Source organism: Heterodontus francisci, chromosome 5 (assembly GCF_036365525.1).
Source record: "Heterodontus francisci isolate sHetFra1 chromosome 5, sHetFra1.hap1, whole genome shotgun sequence".
Classification (NCBI taxonomy): Eukaryota; Metazoa; Chordata; class Chondrichthyes; order Heterodontiformes; family Heterodontidae; genus Heterodontus; species Heterodontus francisci.
Window position 1 is genome coordinate 88,035,020 of NC_090375.1, and position 14,075 is coordinate 88,049,094.

The 14,075-nt window shown below is 43.0% G+C and overlaps 1 protein-coding gene across 1 annotated transcript in view; it reads left to right on the forward strand.

Annotated features, from left to right (window-relative positions):
- Window positions 1-202: 202 nt before the first annotated feature.
- kcnk9 (potassium channel, subfamily K, member 9) overlaps window positions 203-14,075 on the forward strand; it is a 58,036-nt gene continuing 44,163 nt past the window's right edge. Inside the window, exon 1 of the mRNA XM_068030850.1 lies at window positions 203-752. Coding sequence (XP_067886951.1) covers window positions 203-752 — 550 coding nt within the window. The remainder of the gene's footprint in view (window positions 753-14,075) is intronic.

The window sequence follows — 14,075 nt, forward strand, 5'->3', positions numbered from 1 at the left end:
TCCAACCCAACTTGGTGGGCATCCCACCCAGATCCATCAGGAATCCGCCAAACCCACTCAGTCCATCCCCCGTCAGCATCTCTCCACTGTCACCAGCGGGCTTTGACGCAGATTCCACTGTTTTTGGGCACCCGATCGCATTCTTTGTGAACAGATCGCTCAGCGAAAAGCATTTTCCCCCCACCTAGAACGTGCTGTTTTGATGGCCCTGCGCACTGGGACGACTTGGTTTGGTCAGGTCTTGCGCAGAGTTAGGTTGCAGGGATCCTGGTCCCGGCGATCGAGCAGCTTGCTTTGCCTGTCCGCCTCCGAGAAAGCCATCGACGAGGACCAGTACGTCTCGGATAACTTGAGCAACCGCTGCCGGGATCCTGGCTGCTGCACCCGGGCTTTCTCGGTGGACCTCGGCCGTTTGGAGAATAGGAGGGAGAGCGGACATGAGCCGCTCACACGCCGCTTTTTGGAGGCCATGAAGCGGCAGAACGTGCGAACTCTATCCTTGATCATCTGCACGTTCACTTACCTGCTGGTGGGAGCCGCTGTCTTCGATGCCCTCGAGTCCGAGTTTGAAATGGAGCAGGGTGGAAAGCTGAAGGAGCAGCAGATCGGGCTCAAGGGCAAGTATAACATTAGCGATGAAGACTACAAGCAACTGGAGGTGATCATCATGCAAGCGGAGCCCCACAGAGCTGGAGTTCAGTGGAAATTCGCCGGATCATTTTATTTTGCTATTACAGTGATCACAACTATAGGTAAGGATGTGCTTTGTGGTTCCACTTTGACATACACACAGATACACGCACACAGAAGGGTTATTTCTGTGCTGACCTTAGTGCTGAAAGAACAGCGACAAACCGGAGGGAGACCTCCAAACCAATGGTTAACCACTTTCAGAGTAGCAAGAGCGGGAGGTGAGGTTTTTGTTTAGTTCGTGTTTGGCAGTAGAAAAGATACAGAAACCTATTCAAAGTCAGTCTGGCTAATTAAAACCATTTATAAACGCTATCTTCTTCTAAATCTGAACTCCAAATCTAGTTTAAACATTTTCTCTGGGTGACAATGCACAATGCACCTCGTCTTCCTGCGTTTTACAGTTTCACTGAAAGACAGCAGCAAACTGCTGGACAGACTCGCTGCTTCAATTATATAGCCAGACACCCTGGCTTTTACCGTGACTTGCAACTTCTTGATTACTGTACAGTAGTCTGTTTGAAATAAGTTCATGCCTATTTTTCATCATTGTAATATTTAAACGTATTGAGATCACAGACACTGTCGTGGTTTTCAAAGAGTGGCTCTGCATGGACCTTGACCATTTCCTTGTGATACCCAAGGATCCTGATCAAATCCCAAATGCACTCGCGTCTGCTTCAGTCCTCTCACTGAACTTGTACCCTGTTGCATGCGGAACACTAAACCATCTTGCAGGATTTAAAGCTACAGAGATCTGGCTGCCTATTGAATAATCTAAGTAGATTTCAAAGGTGTCTGTAAAGTGTAAGGGAAGCGATGGGTCATAAGAAGGGGAGGGAGGAGAGCTTCTATTAAGCCTGTTCGCCTCACTGTGGGACGTGTTGCTTCCTAGCATCCGAAATGACGAGGAGGAATTGATTTGAAATGCTATCAAGAAAACCGCAATGTGAGCAAAACAGATGTAATAAAACTGCTTCCCATGTGTGTGCAGTGCAGCAAACGCGAAAGATGACGTGCTATGTAAGACCAGGGAATAAACATACATGAGAGAATGTTCAATGAGGTGCGCAACATAGTTTTCAGTTAAGATAAATGTAGCAGTTTGTAGAAGGAGGCCGAAGTTTTAACTTCTATTAGTCGTTGATAGGACTGCAAGAGAAGAAAGAAATTAAACATTTCTAGTTTTTTTAGACAGAGATATTTTCCGATATTAAAGGGATATGGCCATTATTGGTGGTGTTTGTTAATAACAGGTCCTTCGATGGGGAGATCAACCTCCTACTGCACCAAAGGGCGGTAGATAAGTGTTTGGAACAAAGCACTGCAGTAAGTGACAACCAGCACCTGGGATTCACCAGCTCGCTACTTCCCCTTGGAAATTACAACACTAACCAATAATAATGTCATGTTATTGAAATGCGCAAGAGTAGCTGGCGGGGGGTGGGGTGGGGAGGTTTTGTGGTTTGATGATTGGGGGAGGTGTCACTGCTATACCATCCATGCTCTCATACTAAACATGAAGGCGAACTTAACTTCTGTGAGGTAGTCACGTGATTGCAACAAAAAGTTGTAAATCCCACATCATGACTTCGTCATGTTAGATTGGTGTTAACCCTACCACACCAATATGGGATCTGATTGCAGCCCACGCTAGCTACCTTGTGATATCTCTATATTTAATTGATGGCCCATAACTTTCAGACAGTTACATTATAAGTGCCTTGGGTCGTTTTACTACGTTTAAGGCGCTCTTTAAATGCAAGTACTTGTTTTACATATTAATAGTTTTCTTGGTGAGAATCAAAAGATGGAATTCCAGCTACCACGGCGTGATTCACAAGTGAATAAAAATTGCTGTTATAATTTGCGCTCAAGTCTTGTGTCCCGCCTATGTCCTGACAGCCGCTGCTCTTTGCTCATCCCTAAGTGTCTGAATTGACATTTCCATCCGCCTTCCCGTCACTCGATCCAGTGCACTTTTCCTGATTAATTGCTTTAAATGTTTCCACCAACGCTGCTTATTTAATTACCGACAACAAATGAAGGCTTAGAAAGGCATTTAAGTTAGAATCACAACAGAGTGTCAGAGCTTGGCGGGGGCACCCGTGCACTTTCAGGTGGCAAGAGGTTCCTCGCATCCTCCAATAAATACCTTGCAGATCGCGATGTAAATTTACTGGATCTGAAGAGTGTATCCGCACAAGATGCACTTACAATGTATAAATTATCTCCCCTTTTGTGAATATAAAATATATAATGCATGCAATATTGCTTGAATCTATTAGATACATATAACTAGACTGCACGATGAGTGTTTCAATGATACTGTAATTCCTCATTAATAGTTCAACATACTAAAATGATTCAGTTATTGAAGTTAGAAACTATCTTGTGTTTTAAAACTCACAGCTATCAACAAATATTTCGCTATTTGAATTAGGTTAGGATATAAATAAATTGTCATCACCTAGATTGTATTCTCCTGCTTGCTTTATGTTTGCGAACGCAGGCGGTTCACTAATGGATTAAAGGACAGTCTTTTAGTGTCAAAGTTAATGCCAGAGAACTGTAGCGCCCCCGTAAGGGAACATTTAGCGTTTAGAATATCACACCCGCTCCCCTGCCCCCATATCTTAACTGTTCCTTTTAATTGAAAGACGATTTCGATTGGAACTTGGCTAAACTTCAGGAGATTTTAATTTCGGCAAAGGCAACACATTTCTTTCTCTTTAATCTCACATTTGACTGGCGTTTGCTATTCAGCTTTGTTCTCTGAGCCATGGCCCATTCAACATAGCTTGCTTTCTACATAATAATTATTGAAAACTACTATGGCTTCGACAAGAAATAATGAAAATTATATGTCATAGCAAGTAAATAAACGATGGGTCTGCGAAATTACTTTATTTCGTAATAAATGGAGATATTTGATATATATCGAAAAAATGGGTGAGACAAAGGAGATCCAGTGGCAAATGCCGCACCTTGTAGAGACATAATTATGTAAGGAGGAAGGGATGGAGGGGTGAGAATAACTACGCATGCAAATTTTGACAAGGCCCGGGCTTTTCAATCTGCTCCCCTTCTAACACTTGTTCCCATTCAACGCCATCTTCCCTAATCTTGAAAGCAAATAAAATTCATGAGAAGATGGACGCAGTTACCAAATATATGGAGTTGACTCCCAGGATAAGCTTTTGATGATTTATCTATTGGCAGTTTTTTTTAAAAGGTAGATAAATGTCTGTTCAAGAAGGGAATTGGAGGTTATAAGGATAGATTAAAGTCTGTGGGAACAGGATGATTCCCGTGCTGCACATGAAAATTTCGTCTCTGGCCTGACTTGAATAATGTATGTTGCAATGTTAGATTGATATCCTGGAGTTCTGAGTGATTATTCTGGAGGTCAGGGAGACATTTCACAAAGCTTTGACTTCAGATCATCAGCGGGCAGCAATGAACAATTTGATTTGATGAAACAAGCTGAGGAGCACAAAGGAACAAAAGGTTGGAATTTCCAGATGATATTTCCACTTAGAGATGCCATCGGGCGCAAGTGGGACTGATGTGACTCCAACAGTTTTAACCCTTCAGATTTCATGGACAGTCTAACATCAAAACCATCTCCCCCCCTCATCCGGGGATTGGGGAGACAAACAGGGTAGATCCGCGCTGCTCTCTCAGTTTTGAAAGTAAGACGACCTTTCCTCGTAGCCCTGCAAAATTTTCCCCTTCAGGTGCTTATCCAATTCTCAATACAAGTCATTTTCAGTTTCAACTTCAGAAAATCGCTCCCCCAGATCCTCACAATCCAAGAATAGTTGCAATTCACCGTTTATGCAAATATACCCGAATTTGGTGGTTTACGTATTCTTTCCTTTCTCCGTACTTTGTCATATCTGTCAATATCATTCCTCCGAACTCACCTTGGAATAAATCTTTAACAAACGGATTGATTTATAATAGTTAAATTGAACAGGGTCATAAGTCAGATTTGTTTCCGAATCTTTTAAACCCACTGCCTCTGGACCACAAAGATATATCCCAAACTACCCAGGAATAGTAAAGAAAGTTGATTATTTAAACACAAAAGATCTGACTATCGGAATATGACAGGTGACTTCAAATTGATTCATATCCCGATTGGTTTAGGGTGAAGAGACTCTTGAACACTCTGCGTTAGGGCGATCTGCCGTCCCCACTCAGCCTCCCCTGGATTCTGACCGTGCCCTTTATTACTTGGGGTAATGAGCGGTGGGGTGACTTACAGCTTAGTGTTCGGTCCTCATTCTTCTATAAACATATTCAGGGCCGGGTTAAGCCATGCCGCTTCACTACTTTGTTTTTTTAAACATAATGCTTTCCTGGACTTTGTCTCGGTTTCTGGCTGATTCCAGAGGCCCTGTGAATTCGGCTCGAGAACTGGTCTCCTCTCAGCCAGAACTTGGGCACAACATTTTGCTCTTTCTCTCTCTATTTGTCTTTCCTTTCTGTCTTTCCACACATCTTTTTCGTTCTCTTCCAGCCTTTATTTTCGATTTAAGTCCTGTCCTTTTTAAAAAAATCTTACACATCTGTTCTCATATATCCCCTCATCTTCTATCCGCTCTCTTCCTCCCTTTTCCTGATTTTTCTTATCTTGTCCTTCTCACCTCTCCGCGTTCCTCCTTTTTCTTCGTTCTGTTTTACAGTCTTCAAATTAACTCACCCTCAGCCCGTGATTGTTTTGTTGTCACAAGACTTGCATGTTTTATCAGATGTTTTTTGGTAGAAAAATTATAATCTAAAAGTGTTTGAAAATGTATTCAAACACATAATTGCCACTGACAGGGCAATTACGGAGAATGAAAGAAAGACTCAATTAAATTACCGAAGCACTGTTTAACAGCCTGAGCAACTAGCGGATCTTTTTCAAATTCGTATGGAAAGTACATTTATCGCCTGGCTCAATGTTCTTTCCGATTTCTCTGAACCTTCTTCATACCTGTCCAGGTAATGGAGGGTACTTCTGATCAAAGCGGTGGTAAATCTCGCTTCACAACCCTAAGGGATAACATGATGTACAATTTCTACAGCTTAACGTGCACATCTCGGCAAAGGGTCAAATCGCACGGGCTTGTGCTGGTGCTCAGAACTTATTCAATCTTTTATTAAAATAAAAGCAAAATACTGCGGATGCTGGAAATCTGAAATAAAAACAAGAAATGCTGGAACCACTCAGCAGGTCTGGCAGCATCTGTGAGGAGAGAAGCAGAGTTAACGTTTCGGGTCAGTGACCCTTCATGAGTGTTAGTGACAGAATAATGAACAGCCCTGTCCAAAAGCAAAAACATGAAAACTAGTTTAAGACGTAAATGGTTAAAAAATGAAATAACGGCAGTCATGCTCTGAAATTGTTGAACTCAATATTGAGTCCAGAATGCTGGAGAGTGCCTAATCGGAAGATAAGGTGCTGTTCCTCAAGCTTGCGTTGAGCTTCACTGGAACACTGCAGCAGGCCCTGCACAGAAATGTGGGCATGGGAGCAGGGTGGTGAATTAAAATGGCAAGCAACTGGAAGTCATATTTTCGGACTGAGCGGAGGTGTTCCGCAAAGTGGTCACCCAATCTGAGTTTGGTCTCCCCAGTGTAGGGAATACTGCATTGTGAGCAGCGAATACAGTGTACTAAATTGAAAGAAGTACAAATAAATCACTGCTTCACCTGGAAGGAGTGATTGAGGCCTTGGATAGTGAGGAGAGGGGAGGTAAAAGGGCAGGTGCCATGGGAAGGGGATGAGGTGTTGGGGGTGATGGAGGAGTGGACCAGGGTGTCGCGGAGGGAATGATCCCTGAAGAACGCTGAAAGAGGAGGGAATGGGAAGATGTGTTTGGTGGTGGCATCATGCTGCAGGTGGCAGAAATGGCTGAGGATGATTCTTTAGATATGGAGGCTGGTGGGGTGGAACAAGGGGAACTTTGTCAGGAGGGAGGATAACGGGTGAGGGCAGAAGTGCAGGAAATGGGTCGGGCATGGTCGAGGGCCCTGTCAGCCACAGTAGGGGGGAATCCTCAGTTGTGGAAAAAGGAAGACATATCGGAAGTGCTGTTGTGGCAGATTTCATCATCAGACCATCAGTACATGTGTGGAGATGGAGAACGCGGAGAATGAAATGGAATCCTTACAGGATGCGGAGGTGAGGAAGTGTAGGTAGTTGTGGAAGTTAGTGGGCTTATAATGAATATTAGTGGACTGCCTATCCCGAGAAATGGAGATAGAGAAGTTGAGGAAGGGAAGAGAAGTGTTGGAGATGAACCAGGCAAAGGTGAGAGAAGGGTGGAAATTCACAGAATCACAGAATTGTTACAGCGCAGAAGGAGGCTATTCGGCCCATGGTCTACACCGGCTCTCTGAATGAGCAATTAGTGCCATACCACCACCGTCTCCCCAGAACCTTACACATTCTTCCTTTTCATTGGAAGCAAAGCTGATGAAGCTTTCCAGTTTGGGGCGAGAGCAGGAAACGGCACCGATACAGTCATCAATGTACCGGAAAAAGAGTTGGGGGAAGGGGCCTGAGTAGGACTGAACAAGGAATGTTTGACATAGCCCACAAAAAGACAGGCATAACTAGGACCCATGCAGCCACCCATAGAAACACCTTTTATTAGAAGAAAGTGAGTGGAGTTGAAGGAGGAGTTGTTCAATGTGAGAACAAGTTTAGCCAGGCAGAGGAGGGTGGTGGTGGATGGGGACTGGTTGGGCCTCTGTTCAAGGAAGAAGCAGAGAGCCCTCAGACCATCCTGGTGGGAGATGGAGGTGTAAAGAGATTGGACGTCTATAATGAAGAGGAGGCGTTAGGGCCAGGAAACCGGAAATTGTCAAAATGATGTTGGGTGTCAGAAGAGTCACAGATTTAGGTGGGAAGAGACTGGACCAGGGGAGAAAAGATAAAGTCAAAATGGGAAGAAATAAGATCATTGGGGCAGGAACAGGCTGAAACAACAGGTCTCGGGTAGCAGGACTATGAGGTTGGAAGCTGTGGAGTGAAGATCTCCAGAGGAGATGAGGTCAGTGACAGTCCTGTAGACAGTAGCTTGATGTTCGATGGTGGGGTCATGGTCCAGGGGGAGTGATTTGTGAGTTGGTGCAAGATAGTACTCCCTTTAAAGCTGTCAATTGGGGGTTCCCTTTGCAGAATGACTGCAATGCCGCCTGACATTGCAGTAAAACCAGAGTGAACGTGTCACAGGAATACTCTCAAATGTTCTCCCATATTATGATGGGTTATCATTGATTCTTTCCATTCACAGGTAAAGCCCACATCAAATGTTAATAAACACAAGATTTCAAAAATTACAATGTAACACATCCCACTTTATAAGCATATTGAAAATGCAATTTATAATAAAATTACATTAAAGTTAATTAAATTCCACCAAGTGTTATTTTGTTTTGAAACTTCAAACATATTTTATGGCAGTAAGACATAAGGAGAAAACAATAAATACTTAGCATAGCCTCTGCTTTCACTGAGTAAAAAAAATCATTCCATCATCCAGCACTGTCGGCTCTCACCACTGTAAGTTACCACTAGTAGCATAAAAAAACTTCTTAAAACCAAGAATACAAAAATGCCTTTTCCGAATAACAGACTCAATGATTGAATTTGTGTTCACTAATAGTGATTCAAAACATTTATCAAATGCCTTGTGCCATGCATTTAAATGAAAACATACTGATTCCTTGCTATTGTCATTGTATCTTGTATTTGAAATATGAAGAATTAGGGGAAACTTGATCTTTTTTTATAACAGATATGTGCATATTTTAATTTGCACAATTACAATGACAATGGCCGGAATTTTACGCCGCCCCAGCAGGTTGGATGGTGGTGTGGGGGCGGCGTAAAATTGAGCGGCTGGCTCCAGGAAGCCTACCTGCCCTGATTCAGCCTCCAAACAAGTTTACAGAGGTCCGGCGGGGGGTGGGCAACGGCTTGCCCGGCTGAGGCCAATCAAGACCCTTAAGTGGCCACTTAACGGTCACTTAAGGGCCCTTTCCCGCCTCCATGGGTATTTTACCCATGGCAAGCGGGTGTGCCAGGGACGTGAAAGGCCGCCCAGCGATAGCTGCCGGCCTTTCCGCGCCTCGGGGGGGGAACATGGCAGTCGGGCACAGGGTGCCCGATTGAGGTCTGCCCCCGCCTCACCATAAATGACCACCTTAGCCTCACCAGGGCACGACCGATCCCCCTGGTGAAGCAAGCCAAACTTAGCCACTCTCTCGAATCCATGGCGTTGGCTGGGCTGCAGTCCCAGCAGTGGTCACTGCTCCCAGTGGCGCTACTGAGACTAAGAGCTTCTGGCCTGCTGATTGTCCGGCAGCTCACTGAGGCGGGACCTCTTCCCTCAAGTAGGTGGAAGTCCCGACTTGGGCCAATTAAAGCCTCGGGATCCGTAAAATACGGGATGGATCCCCAGGCTGGGCGGAAGCGGGTTTGTCACTGACATTTACGGCGGAGTCCGGCTCCTGTCCGCCCACTGTAAAATTCCGGCTTATGCATTCCCAGGTGTGTGATGAAAATATGATGCCACTTTTTTCATTTTATTGTTTTTTTATATTATGTTGAATTTGCACTCTTCTGCAATAGCTGTTTTACTTATGTATAAATAACATTAGTAATAGATGAGAGTGTCCATAAAGCCAACATATCTTTATAGTTTCAGGACATCCCCTTTGAACTTGAGGGGGCCTCACAGACAATACTTTCATGAAACACACTAAAGTGGAGTTACTTTTATGATGGGGCATAGTAAAAAGCACAACACAATGCATCAGAGCAGGTGCTAATGCAGATTTTTAATTTCCCTAACTTTCTGCTAATGTCTTCAGAAGGTATGACTCGCACTAGGATATGATTCCATAGATGTCAACTTTTCTGAGGCTATTCATGTGAATGGTCCGCATCAGGTGGCAGGACCGTATCTCCAACACAGAAGTCCTCGAGGCGGCCAACATCCCCAGCTTATACACACTACTGAGTCAGCGACGCTTGAGATGGCTTGGCCATGTGAGCTGCATGGAAGATGGCAGGATCCCCAAAGACACACTGTGCAGCGAGCTCGCCACTGGTATCAAACCCACCGGCCGTCCATGTCTCCGCTATAAAGACGTCTGCAAACGCGACATGAAATCCTGTGACATTGATCACAAGTCGTGGGAGTCAGTTGCCAGCGTTCGCCAGAGCTGGCGGGCAGCCATAAAGACAGGGCTAAAGTGTGGCGAGTCGAAGAGACTTAGTAGTTGGCAGGAAAAACGACAGAGGCGCAAGGGGAGAGCTAACTGTGTAACAGCCCCGACAAACAAATTTCTCTGCAGCACCTGTGGAAGAGCCTATCACTCTAGAATTGGCCTTTATAGCCACTCCAGGCGCTGCTTCACAAACCACTGACCACCTCCAGGCGCTTATCCATTGTCTCTCAAGATAAGGAGGCCAAAGAAGGTCCATCTTCTTGATGAAGCTAATATGTAAATACTGACCCAGAATTTGATGAAAAAAATAATGGCATGTGGACGATGCACACTGTTATTCGAAGTCAAATCAGCCAGCAGCGTGTGACGAGGATGAGATAGCCTGTGAATCGTGAATCGCTCAAGTTGCTGGACGTTTTAAGCCAATCTACCATTGTTTACAAGTAGTGACATTATTTAGGGTTATTATCCTTGCCTACCAAAGGTGGGTTCCTTTTACTGGTCTGTATTTTTCTCCTCTGAGGTGGTTTGAATGTTTCGGAGGTGGGCTGTTGGGGTAGAAAGCCAAGTGAGTCTCTAATAATGGACTTGGTATTTCTGCAGTCAGAAATGGAGGTCAAGCATCACCTGTTAGGATTGGGATTAGTTGCACAGGTGCTTCAGCTTTATATTTATGAGCAGAGAGGTGGAAATGTGAATGTACTTCCCCGTAGTGGGAGCTCATTTCTTGCAGTTAGTACTTAAAACAACGCAAACTTGTGTGTGCTGCAGGCCCTGATTTAGGTCCTAACTAAAAAACAGGTTCACTAAATAAAACCAACCCTTTCACAAGAACCATATTTTATTTTTCTACCAATTACTTTCATCTTGATGAGTATGACCTAAGTTGCTATCTTCAAATTTCATACTTTCTCCAAAATCCAGTAATATTTCCTCAACACTATCATGAGTTGATTCCCAGAACTCTGTGTCTATTTCCCAGCAGCCCCCATCCCTATACACATCTGCATCCTGTGCACTATGTTCACCTTCATGAAGAAGAAAGCATATTAAACTTGAAGAGATGAACATGTAATCCCTCTGGTCAGCTAAAAAGACAAGACCTCCATTACCCATTAACTTGAGCTGGGTTCAAGTGAGAGGACACATTCCAAACCATACTGCCACCAAATCCCTATCATGGGAGTTGGTCAAAAGAATCTGGTGAGAGCTTAGTTGAGAGCTTAGCCTGTCGGCATAGGTCTCAGAGACATATGCTAGTTACTGACCACTCAGTAAATCAAGGATACACAGCCAATTATAGCAGTCTTTGAGTACTAAAGTTTCTCTTTTGTGCATAATTCAAAAGGCTTCTTTTTTGAAACATGTAAGAATTAACTTTTGGTAAGTCATAAATGCTCCATATTATAATTACAGCACAAATGGCTACTGATAGTTATGTGTAATATTGCCTGTAAAATTACTAAATAACCTTTCTGATATGAAGTCTCAGCTTTAAAAACGTATTATATTAATAAATAACCTTGAAGTTGAAAAACATAAAGAAAATATTGGCAGGATAAAGAATTTATGGCTTCTTCACAACACAGTCTCTTCTGTGAATTTCTTATTTTTCCTCTCCATTGCTCCTATATATTGTTCTATTCAGTCACTTATTTTTCAATAGCTGAAAATACTTAATGGTGTCAGTCCTGTTTCATCATGGTACAAAGGCCAAATTAATTTTAGTCATGTGGATTCTTAGGCAAAATTAAATGAAACAATATGTCATTCAGCAAGCCAATGAAATAAAAACTTTACTAATAACTCTAAGGACTAGATTTATTACAAAGTTAATTAAAGAGACAAAATAGATAATGGTCCCATTAATAATGTTATTTCATACCATCACTCTGATCATTATTGTTCCTTCGAAGCCATTAGTGAACTATAAGATTGCTTGGGAGGGAAATGCCTACTTACGGCCCAATAAAACTTCAGTCCGATGAGAAGTAATGTTACAGATTGTCTCTGTATGGATTACATGGCAAGGAATGTCTGAGACAGGCTACAATGGATATATTGGACTGAAATTTGCAAAAACAAGGTGTGCCACATGTCGTGGAGCCTCCACGATGCACAGTGTGGCGGCTCATTTAAATAGCCAGCATGGACCACCCCCCAATGACATGGAGGGGACGGGCTGTCCATCCCCAGCAATGGCATCAGCTGCCTGTGTGCAGGCGCTGACGCCTTTTTTAAAGGGCTTCGAGCCCTACCGTTCAATTTAAATATTTAAAGAAAGACCTAATAAAAAAAATATTAATTTGCCTCTCTCCCACCCCCCCCAAGGACCATAAAATGAATTACTTGCCCTCCCCCCCCACAAAAACACTTACCTTGACCACCTGACCTTTCCCCCCGCAAAGTGCATAAACTTTCTCCAAAAACCCTTCCCACCAGCCCCTACACCAATGATGTTTCCTTGACCCCATTCCCTCCTCGCCTGCACTGGGCAACTTAACCTCCCTGAAACAAACATTTCAATCCCGTAGAGGTCTGGCTGTTGATCTTTATCCAATTTTGGATTAGAAAACTGTAACCATGTATATATTAAATAGCTATTAAAATTAAAATGTACCTTTAGCTGATTAAAAAAGGCATGCTTGCTGAAAATGAACTCAGGCAATTTGTGTAACATGAAACAATTCAATTAGAATATTAATATTAAAATGCCAAATCACTAAGGCAACTGATGTAGTGTTAAAATTAGATTTTGCAAGTTTGGCATATGTTGATTTATAGATATATTCCTGCTTCATAACAAATAACAAATTGCAAAATATAGAACCTTGTAGACAAAAGGTGCAGTAAAAATAAGCTGGAGCGTGATTATGTCAAATCCTGTACCATGGGGCTGTGTACCCTTACATTACTCTCAGCAGTATTGCCCTAGGTTCTAGGTCACACAATGGAAATTCTCATCTGGATATGGGAAATAGAACATTGTTCATATCAAAGTAATAAATCACTGTCCTTTAGACTTGCCATAAAATATATTCTGTATTCTTCAACACAAAATAACAAGGTGCTGACAGAAAACTGTCAATATTTGTATTCTCTTTATTCTTCAGATTGTACACTATCTCTCAAGCACATACTCAGCCATACAGATCCACAGACACGCAAACACACTGACATATATATGCACGCTCACAGATTCATAGACACACTCACAGTTCATTAATGCCTTTGTTACCTCTAGAGTTGATTATTCCAATGCACTCCTGGCTGATCTCCCACATCCTACTCTGTGTAAACTTGAGATCATCCAAAACTCTGCTGCCCATGTGTTAAGTCCCATTCCCCTATCATTCCTGTGCTCGCTGACCTACGTTGGGTTCCGGTCAAGCAATGTCTTGATTTTAAAATTTTCATCCTTGTTTTCAAACTGCTCCATGGCCTTGCCCCTCCCTATCTCTGTAATCTTCTCCAGTCCCACAATCCCCCAAAATATCTGCGCTTCTCTAATTCTGGCCTCTTGTGCATCCCTGATTTTAATCGCTCCACCATTGGTGGCCGTACCTTCAGTTGCCTCGGCCCCAATCCCTGGAATACCCTCCCTACACCTCTCCACCTCGCTTTCGTCCTTTAAGATACTCCTTAAAACCTACTTCTTTGACCAAGCTTTTGGTCATCTGACCAGTATCTCCTTTTGTGGTTCGGTGCCATACTTTGTTTTATAATGCTCCTGTGAAGTGCCTTGGGATGTTTTCTTATGTTAAAGGGGCTATATAATGTAAGTTGTTATTATTGTTTGTTAGTAACATGCACGCACATTCACAGATACACAAACATATCCATAATTACTGACATACACGTATATTAATATACATAAACACATTCATAGTCACTGACATACACATACACTCACGGATACACTCAGACCCTCAAAATACATACAATCTTACACAAAACTTTTACACATAGGGAGTCATACATATCGAAAAACCCACTCTCAGACAGTCACTGATCCATTTAAATTCATTAATGCCCACTCAGAAATGCACAGACTTCAAAAATTAAATATTATACACTATAGCTATTGGTCCAGATTTTGTGTTGCGAATTACGGTAAGGCTAACATCACTCACTGTTATTATGGAGTA